Here is a 19,302-nt window from a genome sequence, read left to right on the forward strand (position 1 = left end):
CTTTATTTATTTATTAATATTTTTTTTATGGTTGGCTAAATTAGAATGATCAGCCCTGAAATTCTCAAAACCTACTTAGAAAAATTGCACCACACAGAACAACCTCAACATACAGAAGACACAAAATTGTTCCATGCAGTCACCCACAGACTGTTGATTTTTCTCTACTACACAGCACTTGGGAAATTTGCAAATTAATTTAATCTTAAATTGTATCTGAGTTGTTAAAATCACTGCGGTTTGAAACTCTAGTTTTGATTCCTCCTCCTGTAGATCATCAGATGATGTCTAATTCAGACATATCAGGAGATAATTTCTCAATGTAATCTAGAAATCTGTTTATCCAGAGCGAGAGCAGTTGTTTGTTGGAGAGCTGATCCTGAAGACTCATAAATGCTGTTGGTGTGTGTGTGTGTGTGTGTGTGTGTGTGTGTGTGTGTGTGTGTGTGTGTGTGTGTGTGTGTGTGTGTGTGTGTAATATGGCTCTGTCCATCTGTCCGCTCACACTATGAATAGATTCAGAGCAACTGTGACTTCAGGGTTAAAGGCACAGTTCACCTAAAAATTAAGTTAAGAGTTTAGCAGCCATTGACATCCATAGTAGGAACAAAAAATGTATTTATTTATTTTTAACCCCAAACTTTTTCATAATATCTTAATTTGTGTCAGAACAGAAGAAAGAAACTCAAACAGGTTTGGAACCGGATGATTAAATGATGGCAATTTAATTTTTGGCAGAACTGTCCATTTTAAATGGCAGAATACAGAGTGACCGACTGATATGGTTGAACCAGCAAAAATGTTTGTGTATATATGTATGTATATATTTATTTCTAGCCTGAACGCAACATCTATATTACTATGTTCAGCGATTTGGGAATTATCAAACGCATTTAATTAATATATAATTACATAAACATGTCAATGTATAGGTCTACCTGAAGTGTGTGCATCTCTCCTGACTGCTGCATGCAAGTTTTTGACTCTACGAATGCATAAAAAAATACTAAATATTTTTGCAAAAGATTTTAAAACGCACAAACTGGCAATATTAAAGTGCTTTAAGGCATCTGCTTTAAATTCTATAGGTCTTAACTATTTAAATAGTGTTGACTAAAGGAATCAGATTTTTACTTTATTCCATGCAAACCCAATTTACACTTGTGTTTAGCACCGTCCACTTGTCTGGATTCATGAAAATGCATAAAAGAAACCTCTATAAATTCTCCAACAGTTGGGATTAGACTGTTGTTGTTGTTGTTGTTGTTGTTGTTGTTGTTTTCTCACTGTAGAATCAGTCCAGGATCACGCACAAGTTTTTAATACATGGAGAAGATCCTCCTGCATGCTATATTTGTAAAAAGCATTTTAACTACAAAGCATGTTCTATTAGATTGTGTTGGTTTTAATTCTGAGGCATTAAATATGTTAAAATAAATTGATTAATTTAAAGGCCTAACTAGGTTATGATTTCTGTGTGGAGTTTGCATGTTCTCCCTGTGTTGGAGTGGGTTTCCTCTGGGTGCTCCGCTTTCCCCACAAGTCCAAAGACATGCGGTATAGGTGAATTGGGTAGGCTAAATTCCCCATAGTGTATGAGTGTGAATGAGTGTGTATGGATGTTTCCCAGTGATGGGTTGCACCTGGAAGGGCATCCGCTGCATAAAAAAACATGTGCTGGATAAGTTGGTGGTTCATTCCGCTGTGCAGACCTCAGAATAATAAAGGGACTAAGCTGTAAAGAAAATGAATGAATGAATGAATGAATGAACTAGGTTATGTTATTTAGGCAAGTTGAGATAATTAGGCAAGTTAAAAAAAATCTAAAGGTGGCTAATAATGTTGACCTTAATTTGTTAAAAAAAAAATACTTTTTCTTCCAGCCGAAGTAAAGAAATAATAAGAAAAATATGATAGGAATTCTGTAAAAATGTCCTTGGCGCAGTAAACATCACTTAGGAAATATTTGAAACAATAAAAATGTCGAAGGAGGGTGAAATAATTTTCATTTCTCAAATTCTGAGTTCTTAATTTCAAAAAGAAAGCCCCTTTATGATTAGTCTTGTGTCCAGTGGTGTCACTAGACCCCATTTACTGGGACATGTGCCATAGTAAAAATTGCCAGTGCCGCAGTAAATGCTCTGAGATACGATTTACTTTATATGCAAGTGTATTTATTAAGAGTGGTAATCCCAGAATAAACGAACCAACTCTGAAAGCTGTGTAGTTGAATCAAATAGCAAACTGAGCATGTGCGCAGAAAAAAACCCTACCTGCGCATCTCATGCACTGATGCTGATGTGCTGCTTTGCTCCCGGTGTCCAGGTTGTGAACATGCACGCTGACAAAATACCCGCGCCGCTCTTGCTTTGTGAAACAGGCGTAACGGTCTTATGCAGAGGTGTCGACACTTGAGTTTTGCAAGTTGACAAAATGTAAATAATATGGTGCTGATTACAATCTTATTTAGACTAAACATAGCTCCTGATATTTATTTTTATTATTTTTTTAATGCAAAAAAAGCTTAGTCAGGGAGGTAAGACTCAAACCTAATTCTTGGCCATGAGTCGCGTCTAAGACAACACGTGTAATAATTCTAAATAATAACATCTAATAATTCTATCGAGCATTTTTTTTTGAATTATATAGAATTGTCTATAGAAATTCATTTGAATTAATATTTATGCAAAAAAAAAATTATCTTAGCATCACTCCAGTTGTCTTAGATTTGTTTTTCTGTTAAATTTAGGATTAATTTCTGTTATTGATTTAGAATTACTGTAGAATAACAATAATACTGTTATTTTTAATTATTATTATTATTATTATTATTATTATTATTATTCATATTTTATTTCTTTTTAAATGTAGTATTTTATTTAGTTTTTGGTTTATTTTATTGTTTATTTGGTTTTGTGTTGTTTTGGGGGAGCTGTGCCCCAGTAGAGCTTTGTGTCTAGCTATACCCCTGCTTGTGTCCAGGGTAAAATCTCAGCCTCTGTCAGTCTTTACTGATGTTTAATTCAGTTCACCTTTATTTGTATAGCGCTTTGACACAATCTACATTGTAAAAGCAGCTTCACATAGAAGATCATAGTAAATGTGAACAGTGTAGTTCAGTTTATAGTGTTTAAGTTCAGTTTAGATCAGTTCAGTGTGGTTTAATAATCACTACTGAGAGTCCAAACACTGAAGAGCAAATCCATCGATGCGCAGCTCTACAGATCCTGAACCATGCAAGCCAGTGGCGACAGCGGAGAGGGAAAAACTTAACCAATTAGCGAAAGTGAAGAATTAAAACCTCGAGAGAATCCAGGCTCAGTTTAAGGCTCTGTTAATCCTGCGTTCTCATACACTCCGTCTGTGTTTGCTGCTGTGTTTTCTTGCAGGTCGACAGGTGAAGATGGCCTTTATTCACTCGGCTGCTAAACCACCTAGAAATGTGAGGATCCAGCAGGAGATCCACGGCACGGCAGGCCCCGTTACGGCCCCGCACCCCACAGACAGAGCCGGGTCAGTCCAGTTCACTGCATATTACCATCATCATTATCGCTGAATGCGGCTCGGTGGTTAGCACTGTCGCCTCACAGCAAGAAGGTTGCTGGTTTGAGTCATTTCTGTGTGGAGTTTGCATGTTCTCCCAGTGTTGGCGCGGGTGCTCCGGTTTCCACCACAGTCCAAACACATGCGCTATTGGGGAATTGAATCAACTAATTTGGCCGTAATGTTTGAGTGTGTGTGTGTGTGTGTGTGTGAATGAGTGTGTACAAGTGTTTACCAGTATTGGGTTGCGGCTAGAAGGGAATCTGCTGTGTAAAACATATGCTGGAATAGTTGGTGGTTCATTCCGCTGTGGTGACCACTGATAAATAAGAGACTAAGCCGAAGTAAAATCAATGAATGAATGGTTTATCACTCTAAAATGACCTGGAGCCTGGTCAATCCAGTTTACAGCACACTTACTTGCATTCCACTATGCACAGGGCAGATGACTGAATGTGTGTGTGTGTGTGTGTGTGTGTGTGTGTGCTCTCCTCAGCAGTGTGAAGCCCAATGAGAACAGAGTAAGATCAGGCTTTATCGAGCCTTCAAAACCCTGCAGCACCAGCAGCTCCAGCCATAGCCAAGACCCCCGCAAGATCAAGAGTGAGTCTCTGTCTCTCTCTCACGCATACACACACAGATTTCCCAGTGGACACTCTCATAGACATACTGATAAATACTACAATACAAACTGTAAATACTCTCTGCTACCATAACCTTACCCCTAACATCAATCTTCACCTTAAAGCTGCAGTAGCTGATTGTCTTCAGGTACATGTTTTGTTATGCCGGTTGAAAGTCTCTTCACATTTCAATAGTAATGATAAAGGAAATGATCTACATGTGTTTTTAGATTCTGGATGAGGCAGAAGACTTAATGTTCATCCAATTAAATATTGTCGGGTCGATAATTTCCCGTAATTCTGATAAGTAGCCCAAACGGTCTGTCAGCAAATGTACATTTGAACAACTGTGCATCCGTTCACGCAGGCCGCAGTCACATGGACTTGACTGACAGTGCTAAAAACAATCAATACTTTTTACAATCCTGAATGAATATTGGAGTTAGTTTTGCATGCTAATTAATTAGTAATAAGTGTAATTCCTGCACGCGGCCAGCCAAACACTAATCAAACAGTAGACACTTTAGGACAAAGCGCTTGAGAGAGTGAGACTGATGAGAGAGTGATAAGTTTTGCTTGTTAACTTCATAACTGAAAACGTGCTGATATAATAGTGTTTCATTGGGAATTAAAGTACTGTAAAGTTTTCTAACTCAGTGGTTCTCAAACTTTTAAACCCGCGACCCCCATTGTAAGATCGTCAAGAACTCGCGACCCCCCACTACCAAAGCATATACAAACAATAAAAATAGCTTTTTTTTAAGCTGTTCACAATATTTTAACTATATTTACTATAGATTACAGGGCTCGAAATTAACATTTTTGCTTGGTAACACTGGTGCTTCTAACTTTAAAAATGTAGACGCACCAGCCAAAATTTAATGGCTCCCATCAATTATCGCACTGTTACTACAAGTTTTATAAACAGATTTATTGCATTTGAAAATCAACACTAATCAAAACTAACAAGCAAAAAAATAAATATGCATGCGTGAGGAAAATATGTCTTAATGAAATCCCGTTATCACAAGAAAAGACATTTTTATAACATAATTGAGTGACCAAAAGATACACGGACGGATATCCCAAAACATATCCCACAGACTTTACAGTGAATGCTAGTTATTTTCATAGCAGACTTGAAGCCAATGGAGGTCTTTTATCCACTCTTCAATAAGTATAGCTGGTGGATTAACATTCAGCACATGATCAGTAATCAGATGCGCCAATATTTGTAGCTTTAGGTGTTTCTAAGACAAAATCTGTCAGTGTTGTTTTCATTCTCTCGTCTTCAGCGCTTTACATTTTCGCGGTTGTAGCTCCTGTCATCTGAAGACAGGAGGCGTTGACTGAGTGATTGACAGCTGATTTTAACCAATCATTCGTGTTCAGTTCTTAGAGCAGTGGGCCAATAAGAAGAGCGCGAAGGCGGGGCAAGCGTTGAAGGCTTTGTTTACTGCGGCAAGTTGACATGACAACAGTTTTAAACTGTTCCTGAGCGCTGCGTTCCAAGTACAAAGATGCATTCTGCCCGAATGTGTCCTAAATACTTTATGAATCAGTAATATCTTTTTAAAAATCTGAAAATATTAGCTTTCACTTGTAATACTGAAAAATATTTATTACAATCACTGAAAATTACACAATTTTTAAATAACTCTCGCGACCCCTTGAAATTATTCTGCGACCCCCGCAGGGGTCGCGACCCCCAGTTTGGGAACCACTGTTCTAACTGGCCATTGACATGATCTAGTGGGTCTCCGTCATCTTTAATGTGCACGCTCGTGATTTCAGGAGACATGGATGACAGGAGAGGGATTGTATTTGAAAGGTATTATACTAACTGGTTAGATCACCTACTGCTCCTTTAACTTTTTCTCCGAACGTTGACAAGTCTCCATAAGTTTGTGTGCATTCAGGTTTAAGTCCCCACCGGGATATCAAAAAAACAAGTACACACACACACACACACACACACACACACACAGAGGTTTGCTGCAGTATCTTAGTGAGGACATTTACGCAGACTTCCATTGTTTTTAAATCAGGTTAGTGATGCTGTCTATAGCCTACCCCTAGCCCTAAATTTAAAAACCCTGTGAGGAACATCTGTGCATCATTAGATGCTAATAAAAACATCTGGCTGATTTATAAGCCCTTTTAATTAGTGAGAACCAGTGAAATGGCTGATTTGATATCTCACTATATACACCCTACCTACCCAGAAGTCTTGTTCCCTATTCAAGTTTTAGGAACAACACATAATAACTTGACTTCTAGTTGATCATTTGGTATCAGAAGGGGCTTATATGAAAGGTGAACGCCTCTAGATGACGCTTATTTTACTCAAAATATGATCATGCCTTGATTTTGACTGATTTCATTAGGACAGTGCGGTCTGACTCTGCTCAGACTAAAGTCTGCTCACTGAACCTTCAATAATGTCCAGTATAGAATATGTGCTCATGCTGCAGTGGAAACAGAATGAATATTGTGTCTGACTCCATCATGAACTTGGAGGACTGCATCCATACATCTCTGCAATGACTCAAATCACTGATTAATAAAGTCATCTGGAATGGTGAAGAAAGCCTTCTTGCAGGACTCCCAGGGTTCATCAAGATTCTTTGTTCATCTTCAATGCCTCCTCCTTCATCTTACCCCAGACATGCTCAATAATGTTCATGTCTGGTGACTGGGCTGGCCAATCCTGGAGCACCTTGACCTTCTTTGCTTTCAGGAGCTTTGATGTGGAGGCTGAAGTATGAGAAGGAGCGCTATCCTGCTGGAGAATTCACCCTCTCCTGTGGTTTGTAATGTAATGGGCTGCACAAATGTCTTGATACCTCAGGCTGTTGATGTTGATCATCCACTCTGCAGATCTCTCGCACGCCCCCATACTGAATGTAACCCCAAACCATGATATTTCCTTCACCAAACTTGACTGATTTCTCTAAAAATCTTGTCTCCATGTGGGTTCCAGTAGGTCTTTTGCAGTATGCAGCTCATTATCCTGCGTGATTCTGCAAACTTGTTGTTAATTATATTTTCACTTCTGTGAATTGTCATGAAAACACATGGTTATGCAGGGATCAAAGCATCTTAAAGTTTTGTTCTTCTGTGTATTGTCATACATGTACATAAACCGTACATATACTGTACATAATAGTACAATAGTTTGACCATTTACTGCTGTTTTTGTATAGTCATTTCCCTCGTAGGCTGATGAATGGGAAGTCCTAAAACAATGGCAACAATGAAGTTCACTTCAGATTGAAGTCAACAGGTGTGTGTTTGTTTGTTGACAGGAGTTGCGCCCATGATGGCTAAATCCCTGAAGGCCTTCAGAAAGCAGTTCAGTCGCAGATGAAGATGAATAGTTGGTTGCATTATGAACCCTTATTGTCTAAATGGTTTCTAAAGTGTTTTTCTTTTCAATGTTATTTGTAATTCCTCAATATTCTTCCAGGATTGATGAAATATGATCAACTTAGTATTTATTTGTATGAGCCATAATTGCATTTTGAAATGGACTGTTTCACTGTATTATTGTCTTTCATGATAGACAAGCTTGAAGTCTGAAATTAAAATCCAAACCACAAAATATGCTGTGGTGTGTGTTTGTGTGTGTACATGTGGAGTGAAAACTGCTAACAGGGTGAGTTCTAGGCCTACTACATGGTTTAATATAGTGCTGCAGGGTGCTGGGGATGAAATGCCATATGCAATATTGAGTGTTACAGTCTTTCGTACTATTTAACTGAACTTTTGTTTTGCAAAAGTCATTTTTGTAATGACCATACTAAAACAGATAATAGATATTTTGAGCTAATTAAATAAAAAAAATAAATAAATAAAAAAAGGTTCAAGGTGTAAACATTTATTTATGTCCCATTCTCACATGTGTCTGCTTCGACGCCTCCCATTCACTTTTAATGGGTGAAGTCAGGCATTGCCGAACTGCATTGTGGATCTGTCTGTGCAGCTTCAGTGACGTTGCTCGCTGCAGAAGTTGGAACTCTCAATTTTTCAAGCGCAGATAGAAGCGTCAGCCAATCAGATCGCTGTATGCAAATACACCAGCTCAGACAGTGGCCTATTGCTGACTAATTTCATTGGCTGACGCGGCTATGACTATTACGTCAGCCCCAACTTCAGACACGCCCTCTGCCAAGCGTTTGAATCGGGCATTAGAGCTCTATTTTATTGGTCCAGACTTCCCTCCCCCCAGACACTTCCTCCAGCTCCTCCGAGGGGATAGCAAGACCTTCCCAAGCCAGCCGAGAGACATAGTCCCTCCAGTATGTCCTGGGTCTTCCCCGAGGCCTTCTTCTGGTGTGACATGCCTGAACACCTCCCTAGGTAGGCGTCCACGAGGCATCCGAAACAGATGCCAGAGCCACCTCAGCTGACTTCTCTTGATGTGCAGGAACAGTGGCTCTACTCCGAGCTCCTTCTGGATGACAGAGCTCCTCACCCTATATATATATATAAGGGTCCGGCCTGCCACCCTGCAAAGGAAACTCATTTCGGCCGCTTGTATCTGAGAACTTGTCCTTTTAAACATGACCCAAAGCTCATGACCACAGGTGAGAGTTGGATTATAGATTGACCGGTAAATCGAGAGCTTTGTCTTTCGGCTCAGCTCCTTTACTACAACGGACTGGTACATCGACCGAATTACTGCTGCACCGATTCGCCTGACAATCTCACTCCTCCATCCTTCCCTCACTTGTGAGCAAAACCCCAAGATACTTGAACTCCTCCACCTGACGCAAGGACTTTCCTCCAATCTGGAGATGGCAAACTACCTTTTTCCGCTGGAGCACCATGGCCTTACACTTGAAGGTGCTGATTCTCATCCCAGCTGAGCCACACTCTGCAGCAAACCACCCTAGTGCATGCTGAAGGTCCATGTTTGATGAAGCTATTTAAATAAAAATAAAGACTGAAGGTGCAAACATTTAGACTTCACAACATCAGCGCAAACTCTGATTCTTATTGGCTGTTGTCATTTATCCTCTCGTCCAGCATTAGTGTTTATATTCAGCTCTTTTAACAGCACTTACTGAAGAGGCGGGAATGAAGACAGTACAGGCCTCATCTGATAGACCTATGCATGCAACACAAATGCTTGTCACACAATTATTGCATACACTACACTCTCAAATAAAGGTATGCGAGCTGTCACTGGGGTGGTTCCTTTTGAAAAGGTACACATTTGTACTTAAAGGGTCCATATTGGTACCTGAAAGGTGTATAGTAGTACCTTATTTTTTAAGAGGTACGTATTTGCAATTTGTAGTTAATAAGGTATTAATAAGGACTCTTTAGTAAAAAACATTTGTACCTTTTGAAAAGCTATGACCCCAGTGACAGCTCGAACCTTTATTTCTGAGCAGGGGCGTAGCGGATATTTTAAAAGTGGGAGGGATGGCTGTATGAGATCATACATTCATATTATTATTATTATTATTATTAATCACCTGTTTCTTAATGGTCCGTCTCTAAAACGTATCGCTTCTCCCCAGTCTCCCCCAGTTGCTATGCCCCTGTTTCTGAGTGTATTATCGGGATAATAGGAATACGTTTGGAGTTTTGGAGGGCCCCTTCAGCTGGAGGACAAGGGGCCCTCAAGAGCCCAAACTACCACCCAGGGAGAGTGGCAGGCCCCTGGGGCAGCCTGCTGGGGTCACAGACCCTTCAGCTGGAGGACAAGGGGCCCTCAAGAGCCCAAACTGCCACCCAGGGACAGTAGCTGGCCCCTGGGGCTGCCCACTGGGGTCACTGTATTATCGGGATAATAGGAATACGTTTTCCATTATTGTGCAGCCCTAGTTTAAACATTTCCACATGCTTAACAAACTATCCAGAGACATATGATTTTATATGATTGAACGTTTATTTTCTATAGCAAAATTTTATTTATTTTATTTTTTTAAATTATTTAATTTATTTATTTTTTGCTGAATGTGTAATTTCAGGCATTAAGAGTCTATTTTAGATAGGACAAATCTGTTGTTGTTGTTGTTATTATTATTATCATTATTATTATCATTATCATCATCATCAACTCTGGTGTGTTAGCAGATAAACAGACCACTCTTTATCTAAAAGAAGCTAGTCATGTTGAAACTATAATAGGACAAAAGGGAAATGTAACACTTTCACAGTGATGTTTGCTGGTCTTGCAGTTGTTCTTTGATATTAGCACAGTATTGTTTTGTCTGATATGCATCTGCTATCGGTTTGTCAAACATCAAGTCTTGTCTAATTCCAAAAGCCACAGTTTTATCTGAAAAGGTTATTTAGTTTATTTATTGACATTTTTATTTGTCTTGTGTATTTTCTTTTCTTTCAGCAGGCCAGATAATTGGAAGTTTATTTCCAAAAACTCTATTTTTAGTAACTTTCAGACATGTTTTTGTGTGTATTGTAGCACAAAACCAAATCGGTTAATGATCATTAAAACTGGTTTCTTGGTAATATTCAAAAATAATTATACTTAACCATTTGTCTGGATAAAACCATTGCACAACTTAATTTCTGGAATATTCTAAAAGCAGTGGTTGTCTGTTTCTGCTCATTAGTTTTCATATTTTTTGTCTGTCATTAAGATAATTTTAAAACGAGCCCCTTTAGTTATAATATGCTCCACCATTGGGTCACATTGTTGCATTTTACTTATTTTATTATTTTTTTTAAGGTAAAATTTATAAACTAATTTATAAGAAGCACAAACTGTACTTGTCGTGTGTGTGTGTTTGGGAGAGGTTGTGCTTTGCTCTGTTCTGCTGGTGTCAGTGTGCAGAACACTGATGTTTGTCTCCATCTAGTGGATCTGAGCATAAATGTAAACTTCAGTTCTCAGGGCTACATAAGCACATAATCGTAAAGAATGTTGTTACATTAGAACAACAGATATAAAAATATATAAATGGGTGAATTATACGTTTGTAAACATTCAGGATGCGCGCGCATCGAGATTGCAGAAAAAAACCCGGGAGCGCTAGCATTAACAGCGAGGGACTGACATCCGTACGGTACAGAGTTTGTTGTTGTCTTGGAAATAAGTTATATTGATTAAGTTATTTACATAATGCTTTCAGCGTATTATAACAGCTCGTCACCCAGTGATAAGCACAGTGATTCTGCAAAATTAACGTTAAAGTGAGCGGCGTTCGTCTGACAGGTCCATTTGCGATAGCACCCTCCCAATGGATATATTAGATAAGACGAAATGGCCAAGCGTCCAGCCCCAAATATACAACTATCTCATTGAAACTCCAAGTGATTTTACAAGAGCGAAGTTGAAGGCCTACAAGTCTTTGGATGCCTACAGTGTTGTTCTGTGTGGTCATGTGTAGGAAATAATGCTCCATGATTAGTAGTGCTAAAAACCGAGGTTCTGCCTAGCCAAAGACAAGAAGATGGAGCTTTACAAGGCCTGGGTAATCATCAACAAGCAAAACAACTGCATTCTGACAGGTTTACATTTCATTCTTAGCATTCAGTGTCCGCAGTTTAATTCACCATATTGAACTGTTTTAGCTGAAATCATTGCTGCAATCAAAAACCAGTAATGTGTCTGATTCAGCATAGCGTGAACTTACCTGATATGACAACTGCAGAGTCCAGCATTTTTAATTAGGTCCTCACTCCATTCAGCTCTTCTGATGGCTGTTAGTCAAAGCTGTGGTGTGGTGTAGGGTAATATTAAAGGTTTTCTACTTTTGGACTCGAATTTGGCATCCTACCACAGAACACGACATGTTTGCCATTGCAACCGCTCTTTTTTTCAACCAGTATGCACCGTTGAACCTATGTGACGTAGGTTGCTAATTTCTCTCTCTGTCTGTATCTATCTATAATTGTTTTCCTGTTTTTAAATCAGGAAAATATGCATAATGCAATGTTGTATTGTTTTATAATTGCATTGTTGAGAATAGCTGATGCTATATAACCTATATAATGCTATATAATCTTTGATCTGAGGGTGACGCGGTGGCACTGTCGCCTCACAGCAAGGTCACTGGTTCGAGCCTAGGCTGGGTCAGTTGTCATTTCTGTGTGGAGTTTGCATGTTCTGCGCGTGTTGGTGCTCCGGTTTCTCCCCACAGTCCAAACACGTGCGGTACGGGTGAATTGGGTAAGCTAAATTGTCCGTAGTGTGTGTGAATGAGTGTCTATGGATGTTTCCCAGTGATAGGTTGCAGCTGGAAGGGCATCCGCTGTGAAAAACAAATGCTGGATAAGCTGGCGGTTCATTCCACTGTGGCGAGCCCTGATTAATAAAGGGACTAAGCCGAAAAAAAAATGAATGAATGAATCTTTGATCTGGTCTAGCCAATAGCAGAACAGTATCTACTGGGGAGGCGGGGGGAAAGATCCAGGGCTCCTCTGATTGGTCAAATTTGCATAAGCCTAATCATGCAACACACAAATCATATTAAATTAATCACACCTCTCTGCGTTACGGATATGGCATATACTTCTATCGGGATAATTATATTTTTATTTATTGTCTAACAATAATTTAAATGTGTTCTGATTGGGCTTTTTTTCTGAGTAAATAATGATGCCATGATACATTTATTCCCTTAATACAGAAGACCTATAATAAAATGTCATTGTGTACCGATAAAACCCAGCAGTCAACTTTATCAAGCGAAATGAGTGTAGTTAACTCAAATTTGACTGAAAGTTAATTCTACTCATTTGAAAAGAGTTTAACTCGGTGTTAATTAAATACCTCATTACTTCAACTTAAATAGAGTGAGTTCACAGTACTCATATAGATTAGCTTTGAACTTGGTTTGTTGCAATCGGTTTCCTCAAACGGTTTGAGTTACCTTAACTTATTGGGTTTTACAGTGTAGTTTATTTGACAAAACATATGTTTTAATAAATTATGCCATGTTCAGATGGCATTGAAAAATCTATTTAAGGGGAAAAAGTTTACTTCACTGTAAGAAATAAAAAGTTGGCTCAAATTAAAATAAAGGCGAATTGCTGCACAGTATTTTTTGACGACTTAACTTTTAACCCAATTATTTCAATTGACTCGATTAAAGTTGGCATCTTTACAATGTAAGATATTACGATTGCAGTTTTAAGTCGAGTTTTTAGTGTTGAAATGTTAATAATTTGCCATTGTCATTCAAATCAACCTTCTTTACCATCTTTTTTTCCATTTCAAACTTTAATATCAATTCAGAATATGCAGTTTATGTTATGCTGAATAAAGTGTGCTTCCCCAGTGTTTGACATTTGATTTTCTCAGAAGTTATTTAAAATATTAAAGCAGATTTATGCTTTCTATATGTACTTTAAGTCACATATACCCAGTGTGTGAGGGGTGGTCAACTTTTTCAGTAATGTTAGTTTGTGCAATACATGTTTCAGCGAATCAAATGTATGTATTTATTTAAATACATCTAATTTATTAATAAAATATATTTAAGTTTTCAGTGTGTTGTGGGATTGGCTATTTAGTGTATTCTGACCTGAGTAGATTTTTCGGCTTACTTTAGGTCATGCATCTAATTTAACTTTACATTTAAGCGCCACTGCTCGCTGCATTTCGTCCCGGATGAGATTTACCGATACCGAGGCAGTCTGGAAGAGCTTTTACTGGACGCCAACCAGCTTCGGGACCTGCCCAAGGTAAGGGACGCCAGCTCGTACCGGGACCATTGTTGCTAGAAAAAGTCTCTTCTCAAACGCATGAATAAGAGGCATTTATGGGCCGTGTCTCAAACCTCATACACGGTCTGCTTATATACTGCTGACTGTGGTAAACTTGGTTTTATATTAGCACATTCGTTCAGTGCCATGCTTGTGACATGCTCCCTAAATTGTTTACCATGCTACTTTGAATATTCGGTCTGAAATGACATGCAAGTATGACTTAAAATCAACATTAGCACTGGAGCGGTTTTCAAACCGACCGCAACTTTACTTAGGAGAGCGGTCCCCCCGCCCACCAATATTGATTGACAGGCGCGTCATCATATCCTCAGTTTGTTGATTCACGTCTGTCATTTTCAGCAAGAACGTCTGTCATTTTCGAAGCGATATCACTAAAGGAACACGCTAGCTCTATTTTTAGATGCAAGGCTCATTGGGCTCAACACAAGAGCAATATTCTCCACATTATCGCTCTAATCAGAATTATTGGTTGTATCTTTAGGTAGGTTTGCAAACATGTGTACTTCTCATTGAGTCTACCTTATACTTCAGCCGTTTGCATTTCTCGCGATCCCAGAAGCTCCCTGTGATCTTAACTAGCATGCGTTTTAGAATTCTAAACATCGGTTTCTATCAGGGTACACTCAAGTCGACGGCTGGGCGCCGCGGACCGCTGCAGAAACCTATGTTTAGAATTCAAAAATGCGTGGCGCGACGATTCGGGACACTTCATGCTTCTGCCGCACCACAGAGAGTGTCTGGTGTGCCGTGTCGAGGCTTCGAGCGGCGCATCCGGTGCCTCAGTCAAAGTTAATTCAGTGTGCGTGGTTATTAGTTTCTGTGTACAAGCTCGGCACTTGAAACTAGCACACAGTTGGCTGTAAAACTGTACAAACACACAAATGATTTTGTACTCTCTGCTTGGTCTGTGTCAGAGTCGTACATGTACGACTGATTGCTGAACCTCTCATCTCCAGCTTTTTCTCAGTCTGCCTGTCAGACTCTGTTGCAAATGCAGTGAGGGTGAGCTCATGGCTCCGCCCCCTTGTTACGTTGGGCGGGAAGCCGAAACTAATTTACATGTGAAGCAACACACCCCTAAATCAGCGAGCTGTGGACACGCCCCCAACATGACACTTTTTAACACATTATAATAAAACAATCTGAATTGTGTTTTAAACTGAACCTAAACTGGCACACTCAGAAGAACCAGAATATTAATATTAAATCATAAAAAAGAGGTAAACTATGTGCCCTTTAAGACCTCAAGGGTACAAATTAGTACCTAAAAAGTACAAAAGGGTTTCTCCTTAAAATGTTTAGGTACTAATATATACTTTTAAGGTACCAATATGGACCCTTTTAGTACAAATGTGTACCTTTTGAAAATACCACCCATGCGACGGCTCTTGTATCTTTATTTCTGAGAGTGTATGAACCGTTAGTGTGGTTAAATGGATATCTATTATTTTAATTATTAACATTATTATTTAAAATACAGATCAGCGTTAACTGTTTCTTAGATTCAAAGAGATCCCCCCCCCCAGTGGTGTAGTCCAGAAAAAAAGGTGGTGTACTATTACACTCGAACCAAATTTTAAATGAAAGTGGGCAAAGAAACGACGAAAATCAATGTTTCTTTGATTCATTAGCTATATATATATATATATATATATATATATATATATATATATATATATATATATATATATATATATATATACATACACATACATACATACATACATACATACATACATACATACATACATACATACATATATACATTTTTAAGTAAGTATTTAAAATAATACACTAAAATTAGGGACGTTTAATCAGAAATATAGGTGAGTATACCGAGGGTATTTACAATTATTGATCCTCAGAAGTGGTAATACCCAAACAGCTTGTGGAAAAAAGTAGGCATACCGAGTATACGTGCGTATAGCAAGGACTACACCACTGATCCCCCCCCCCCATACATCGTGTTTTGACGTCTTTCAGGGGGGATCAAGCCTTAATTAGGGGGGTCAGTCCTCCTTAAACCCCCCTGTAATTCACACCCTGCTTATGACAATATTTTTTGCAATACATCTCAGTCCTGCAATGAAGCCTAAAGCAAAAGTAAAAAAAAAAGACAGCTTTTTTATTCAGGTATTGAAGCACTTCAGGAAATTAAACTCACTTTAATAATAAATATTACAGAACATGGATATCACAGATGCCTGTAAATAAAAACATTTCCGCACAAGAACATCAGCCCTCGACCTCTTCAGGATAACAGTGTTAGTCAGCTGCAATTTTATGGAAAATGATCAGGGGTATAATCTCTGTGTGGAGTTTGCATGTTCTCCCAATGTTGGCGTGGGTTTCCTCCGGGTGCTCCGCTTTCCCCCAGTCCAAACACATGCGCTATAGGGGAATTGAATAAGCTAAATTGCCTGTCGTGTATGTGTGTGAATGCAAGAGTGTAAAGGTGTTTCCCAGTGATGGGTTGCAGCTGGAAGGGCATCCGCTGCGTAAAACATTATGCTGGATAAGTTGGCGGTTCATTCCGCTGTGGTGACCCCGGAATAGTAAAAGGACAAAGCTGAAGAGAAAATAAAGAAATGTCCAATCTTTATTTACACTGCTTTTATTTATTATAGATAGTTGGCTATATATTATCTATAGCCAATTATATCTATAATATTAGAGACATTATATATTTGAGTTATATATATATTAAAGATACAATTAAGATAGATAGATAGATAGATAGATAGATAGATAGATAGATAGATAGAGACTGAATGGCTTGTGTGAATCCACAGGTGTGTGTTTGATAATGAACGAGCGCATTACGTATATTTGGACTAGTGTAGGATGTGTGTGTTGTACTGTATGAGTGTGAGTCTGTGTTATTGTTTACGCGAGGACGCAGGAGGGCGGGAGCGGCAGAAAAAAAAAGGGAGGAGCCGTTGGGATTCGTGACGTCAGCCTGGAATGAGGGAGTGAATGTTCCGGGTCAGAAACTGGACTAGGAGGAAATAAACTCCGGGATGCGAAAAACACGAAACTAGCGCAACTGAAACAGACATGTAAGCGCTTAAGAAGAAAACACTTCTCAGCCTGGCGATGAAGATGCTGCGGGATAGGTGAACATTTAAAGAGAAGCGGAAAGAAAAAAAAACTCCCGGGATCAAAGCAGAAGTGGAGCGCGACGGTTTATTCCATGTTTCTGCGCGCGGTCGGTTTGCGGTGGACATCTCGAGATTGTACCCGACACTAGTTGCTTTTTGGGTGATTGGTTTTGTTTTGTTGTAGTTTTGATTGCTGTGGTAACTTTTCCAGCAGTCCGGATTCATCGCCGTCCCGTGATGTTTCACTGTATCCCCCTGTGGCGGTGCAACCGTCACATCGAGGCGATCGATAAGCGCCACTGCTCGCTGCTTTTCGTCCCGGATGAGATTTACCGATACCGAGGCAGCCTGGAAGAGCTTTTACTGGACGCCAACCAGCTTCGGGACCTGCCCAAGGTAAGGGACGCCAGCTCGTACCGGGACCAAAAGTCTCTTGTCAAACGCATGAATAAGAGGCATTTATGGGCCGTGTCTCAAACCTCATACACGGTCTGCTTATGAGTTGCTGACTGAAGTAAACTTGGTTTTATATTAGCACATTCAGTCAGTGCCAACTTGTGACATGCTCCCTAAATTGTTTACCATGCTACTTTGGATGTTCGGTCCGAAATGACATGCAAGTATGACTTAAAATCAACATTAGCACTATTTATCTGTTAACAATGTTGTACATTGATAGTCATTGGATGCTAATATGCTTCCCTGTACAATTGGCAAAGTATACCTTTCTGAAATTTTATTATTAAGTACAAAGTTATAATGTGTGCACATAAAACCATCTTTACCTCAGTAGGGTAATAATATAATAATAGTAATTTCAGAAATGTATACTTTGCCAAATGCCAATTATAAATGGGGAAATCACATTAAGAGCTAATGACTATGAGAGTAGTAACACTGTTCAGTCAGTTAAATAGTGCTAATGTTGTTTTGAAGTCATGCTTGCATGTGATTTCAGACCAAATATTTAAATTAGTGTTTCAGATGTCACTTCAAAAATGAACAAATGTGAGAATATCCCACTTTACCTCAATAAAGCACTGTGTTTTTTGTGAATTGAGATAAAGTTGGTTTTAAATTCGCACATTCATTCATGCTACTTTGAATATTCAGTCAGAAATCGCATGCAAGAATGACTTCAAAACATCATTAGCACTATTTAACTGACTGTCAACAACAGTGTACTCCTTATACTTCAATAGTCATTGGCATTTAATGTGATTTCCCTGTTTAGAATTGGCAAAGTATACCTTTCTGAAAAGATATTATTAAGGACAAAGTTATGATGTGTGAATATAAAACCAACTTAACCTCAGTGGGCTGGAGATAGTTTTATATTCGCACGTTTAGACTTTCTCTTTAACTATATCATATCAGTATTCTTTGCAAATTCCAAACAGGGAAATCATATTCACAGACATTGACTATCAAAGTACAACATTGTTGACTGTCAAATAAATAGTGCTAATGCTGTAGACAGGATAGAGGTAAAGTTGGTTTTATATTCGGATAATCAGACATTCTCCTTAATAATATAATTTCAGAAAAGCTTTCTTTGCAAATTCTAAATAAGGAAATTATATTAGCAGCAAATGACTGTCAAAGTATAGCATTGTTCACAGTGAATTATATAGTGTTAATGTTGTTTTGAAGTCATACTTGCATGCTAAGTCAGATCGAATATTAAAGGTAACACGGCAAACAATATAAAGACTGCAAAATTTATGAATGTGCGAATATAAAACCAACTTTACCTAGCCAGAGGGGGGTTCGGGTGGTTCGAAAAACCCACCCTCCACTGATAAAAGGTCCAGCATGGTCCCAGTCAAGAGCTCATTTGTCTTATTTTGACTGCCATGCCATCATGAAGTGATGAAAATAATCAAACAAAGCTTTCAATGAATCCAAACCATTATTTTTCATGAGTCCAACATCCAGCTGTGCAAGAAAACATACAATATGATGAAAGTGAAGTCATCTTTCACAACAAGTAGCCCAACGTTTATTCTGAATCTTGGACCTTATTCTTGATGGAAAAATAGCAATAAAACGTTTTGAAGCGGCCCATGTTAAAGTTAATTTGAATACTATTTAGGCTATTTTTGTTATCCATGAACATTTAAAAAGTATCTCCTTGAATGTGACTGAATGTTTAAAACCTCCTGATGACTTGAAACCCACCATCAATTTGTACATAAACGAAACATGGCAAAGAGAATGGGACAACTGCATCAACAACAAATTATATGAAATTAACCCAGAAAATAAATGAAAGACATTTAGCAAATTATAATTTCGAAACCAGGCATGATCAGACGGTCTAC

General features: G+C 38.7%; 1 protein-coding gene across 1 annotated transcript in view; it reads left to right on the forward strand.

Moving 5' to 3' along the window:
• Positions 1–7,705, forward strand: part of eloal (elongin A, like) — a 17,819-nt gene extending 10,114 nt beyond the window's left edge. The window contains exons 9-11 of the mRNA XM_056470441.1: positions 3,390–3,513; positions 4,040–4,146; positions 7,475–7,705. Coding sequence (XP_056326416.1) covers positions 3,390–3,513; positions 4,040–4,146; positions 7,475–7,536 — 293 coding nt within the window. The 3' untranslated portion in view covers positions 7,537–7,705. The remainder of the gene's footprint in view (positions 1–3,389; positions 3,514–4,039; positions 4,147–7,474) is intronic.
• Positions 7,706–19,302: the final 11,597 nt, after the last annotated feature.

The sequence above is a fragment of the Danio aesculapii genome, chromosome 13, assembly GCF_903798145.1.
Source record: "Danio aesculapii chromosome 13, fDanAes4.1, whole genome shotgun sequence".
NCBI classification, from domain to species: domain Eukaryota; kingdom Metazoa; phylum Chordata; class Actinopteri; order Cypriniformes; family Danionidae; genus Danio; species Danio aesculapii.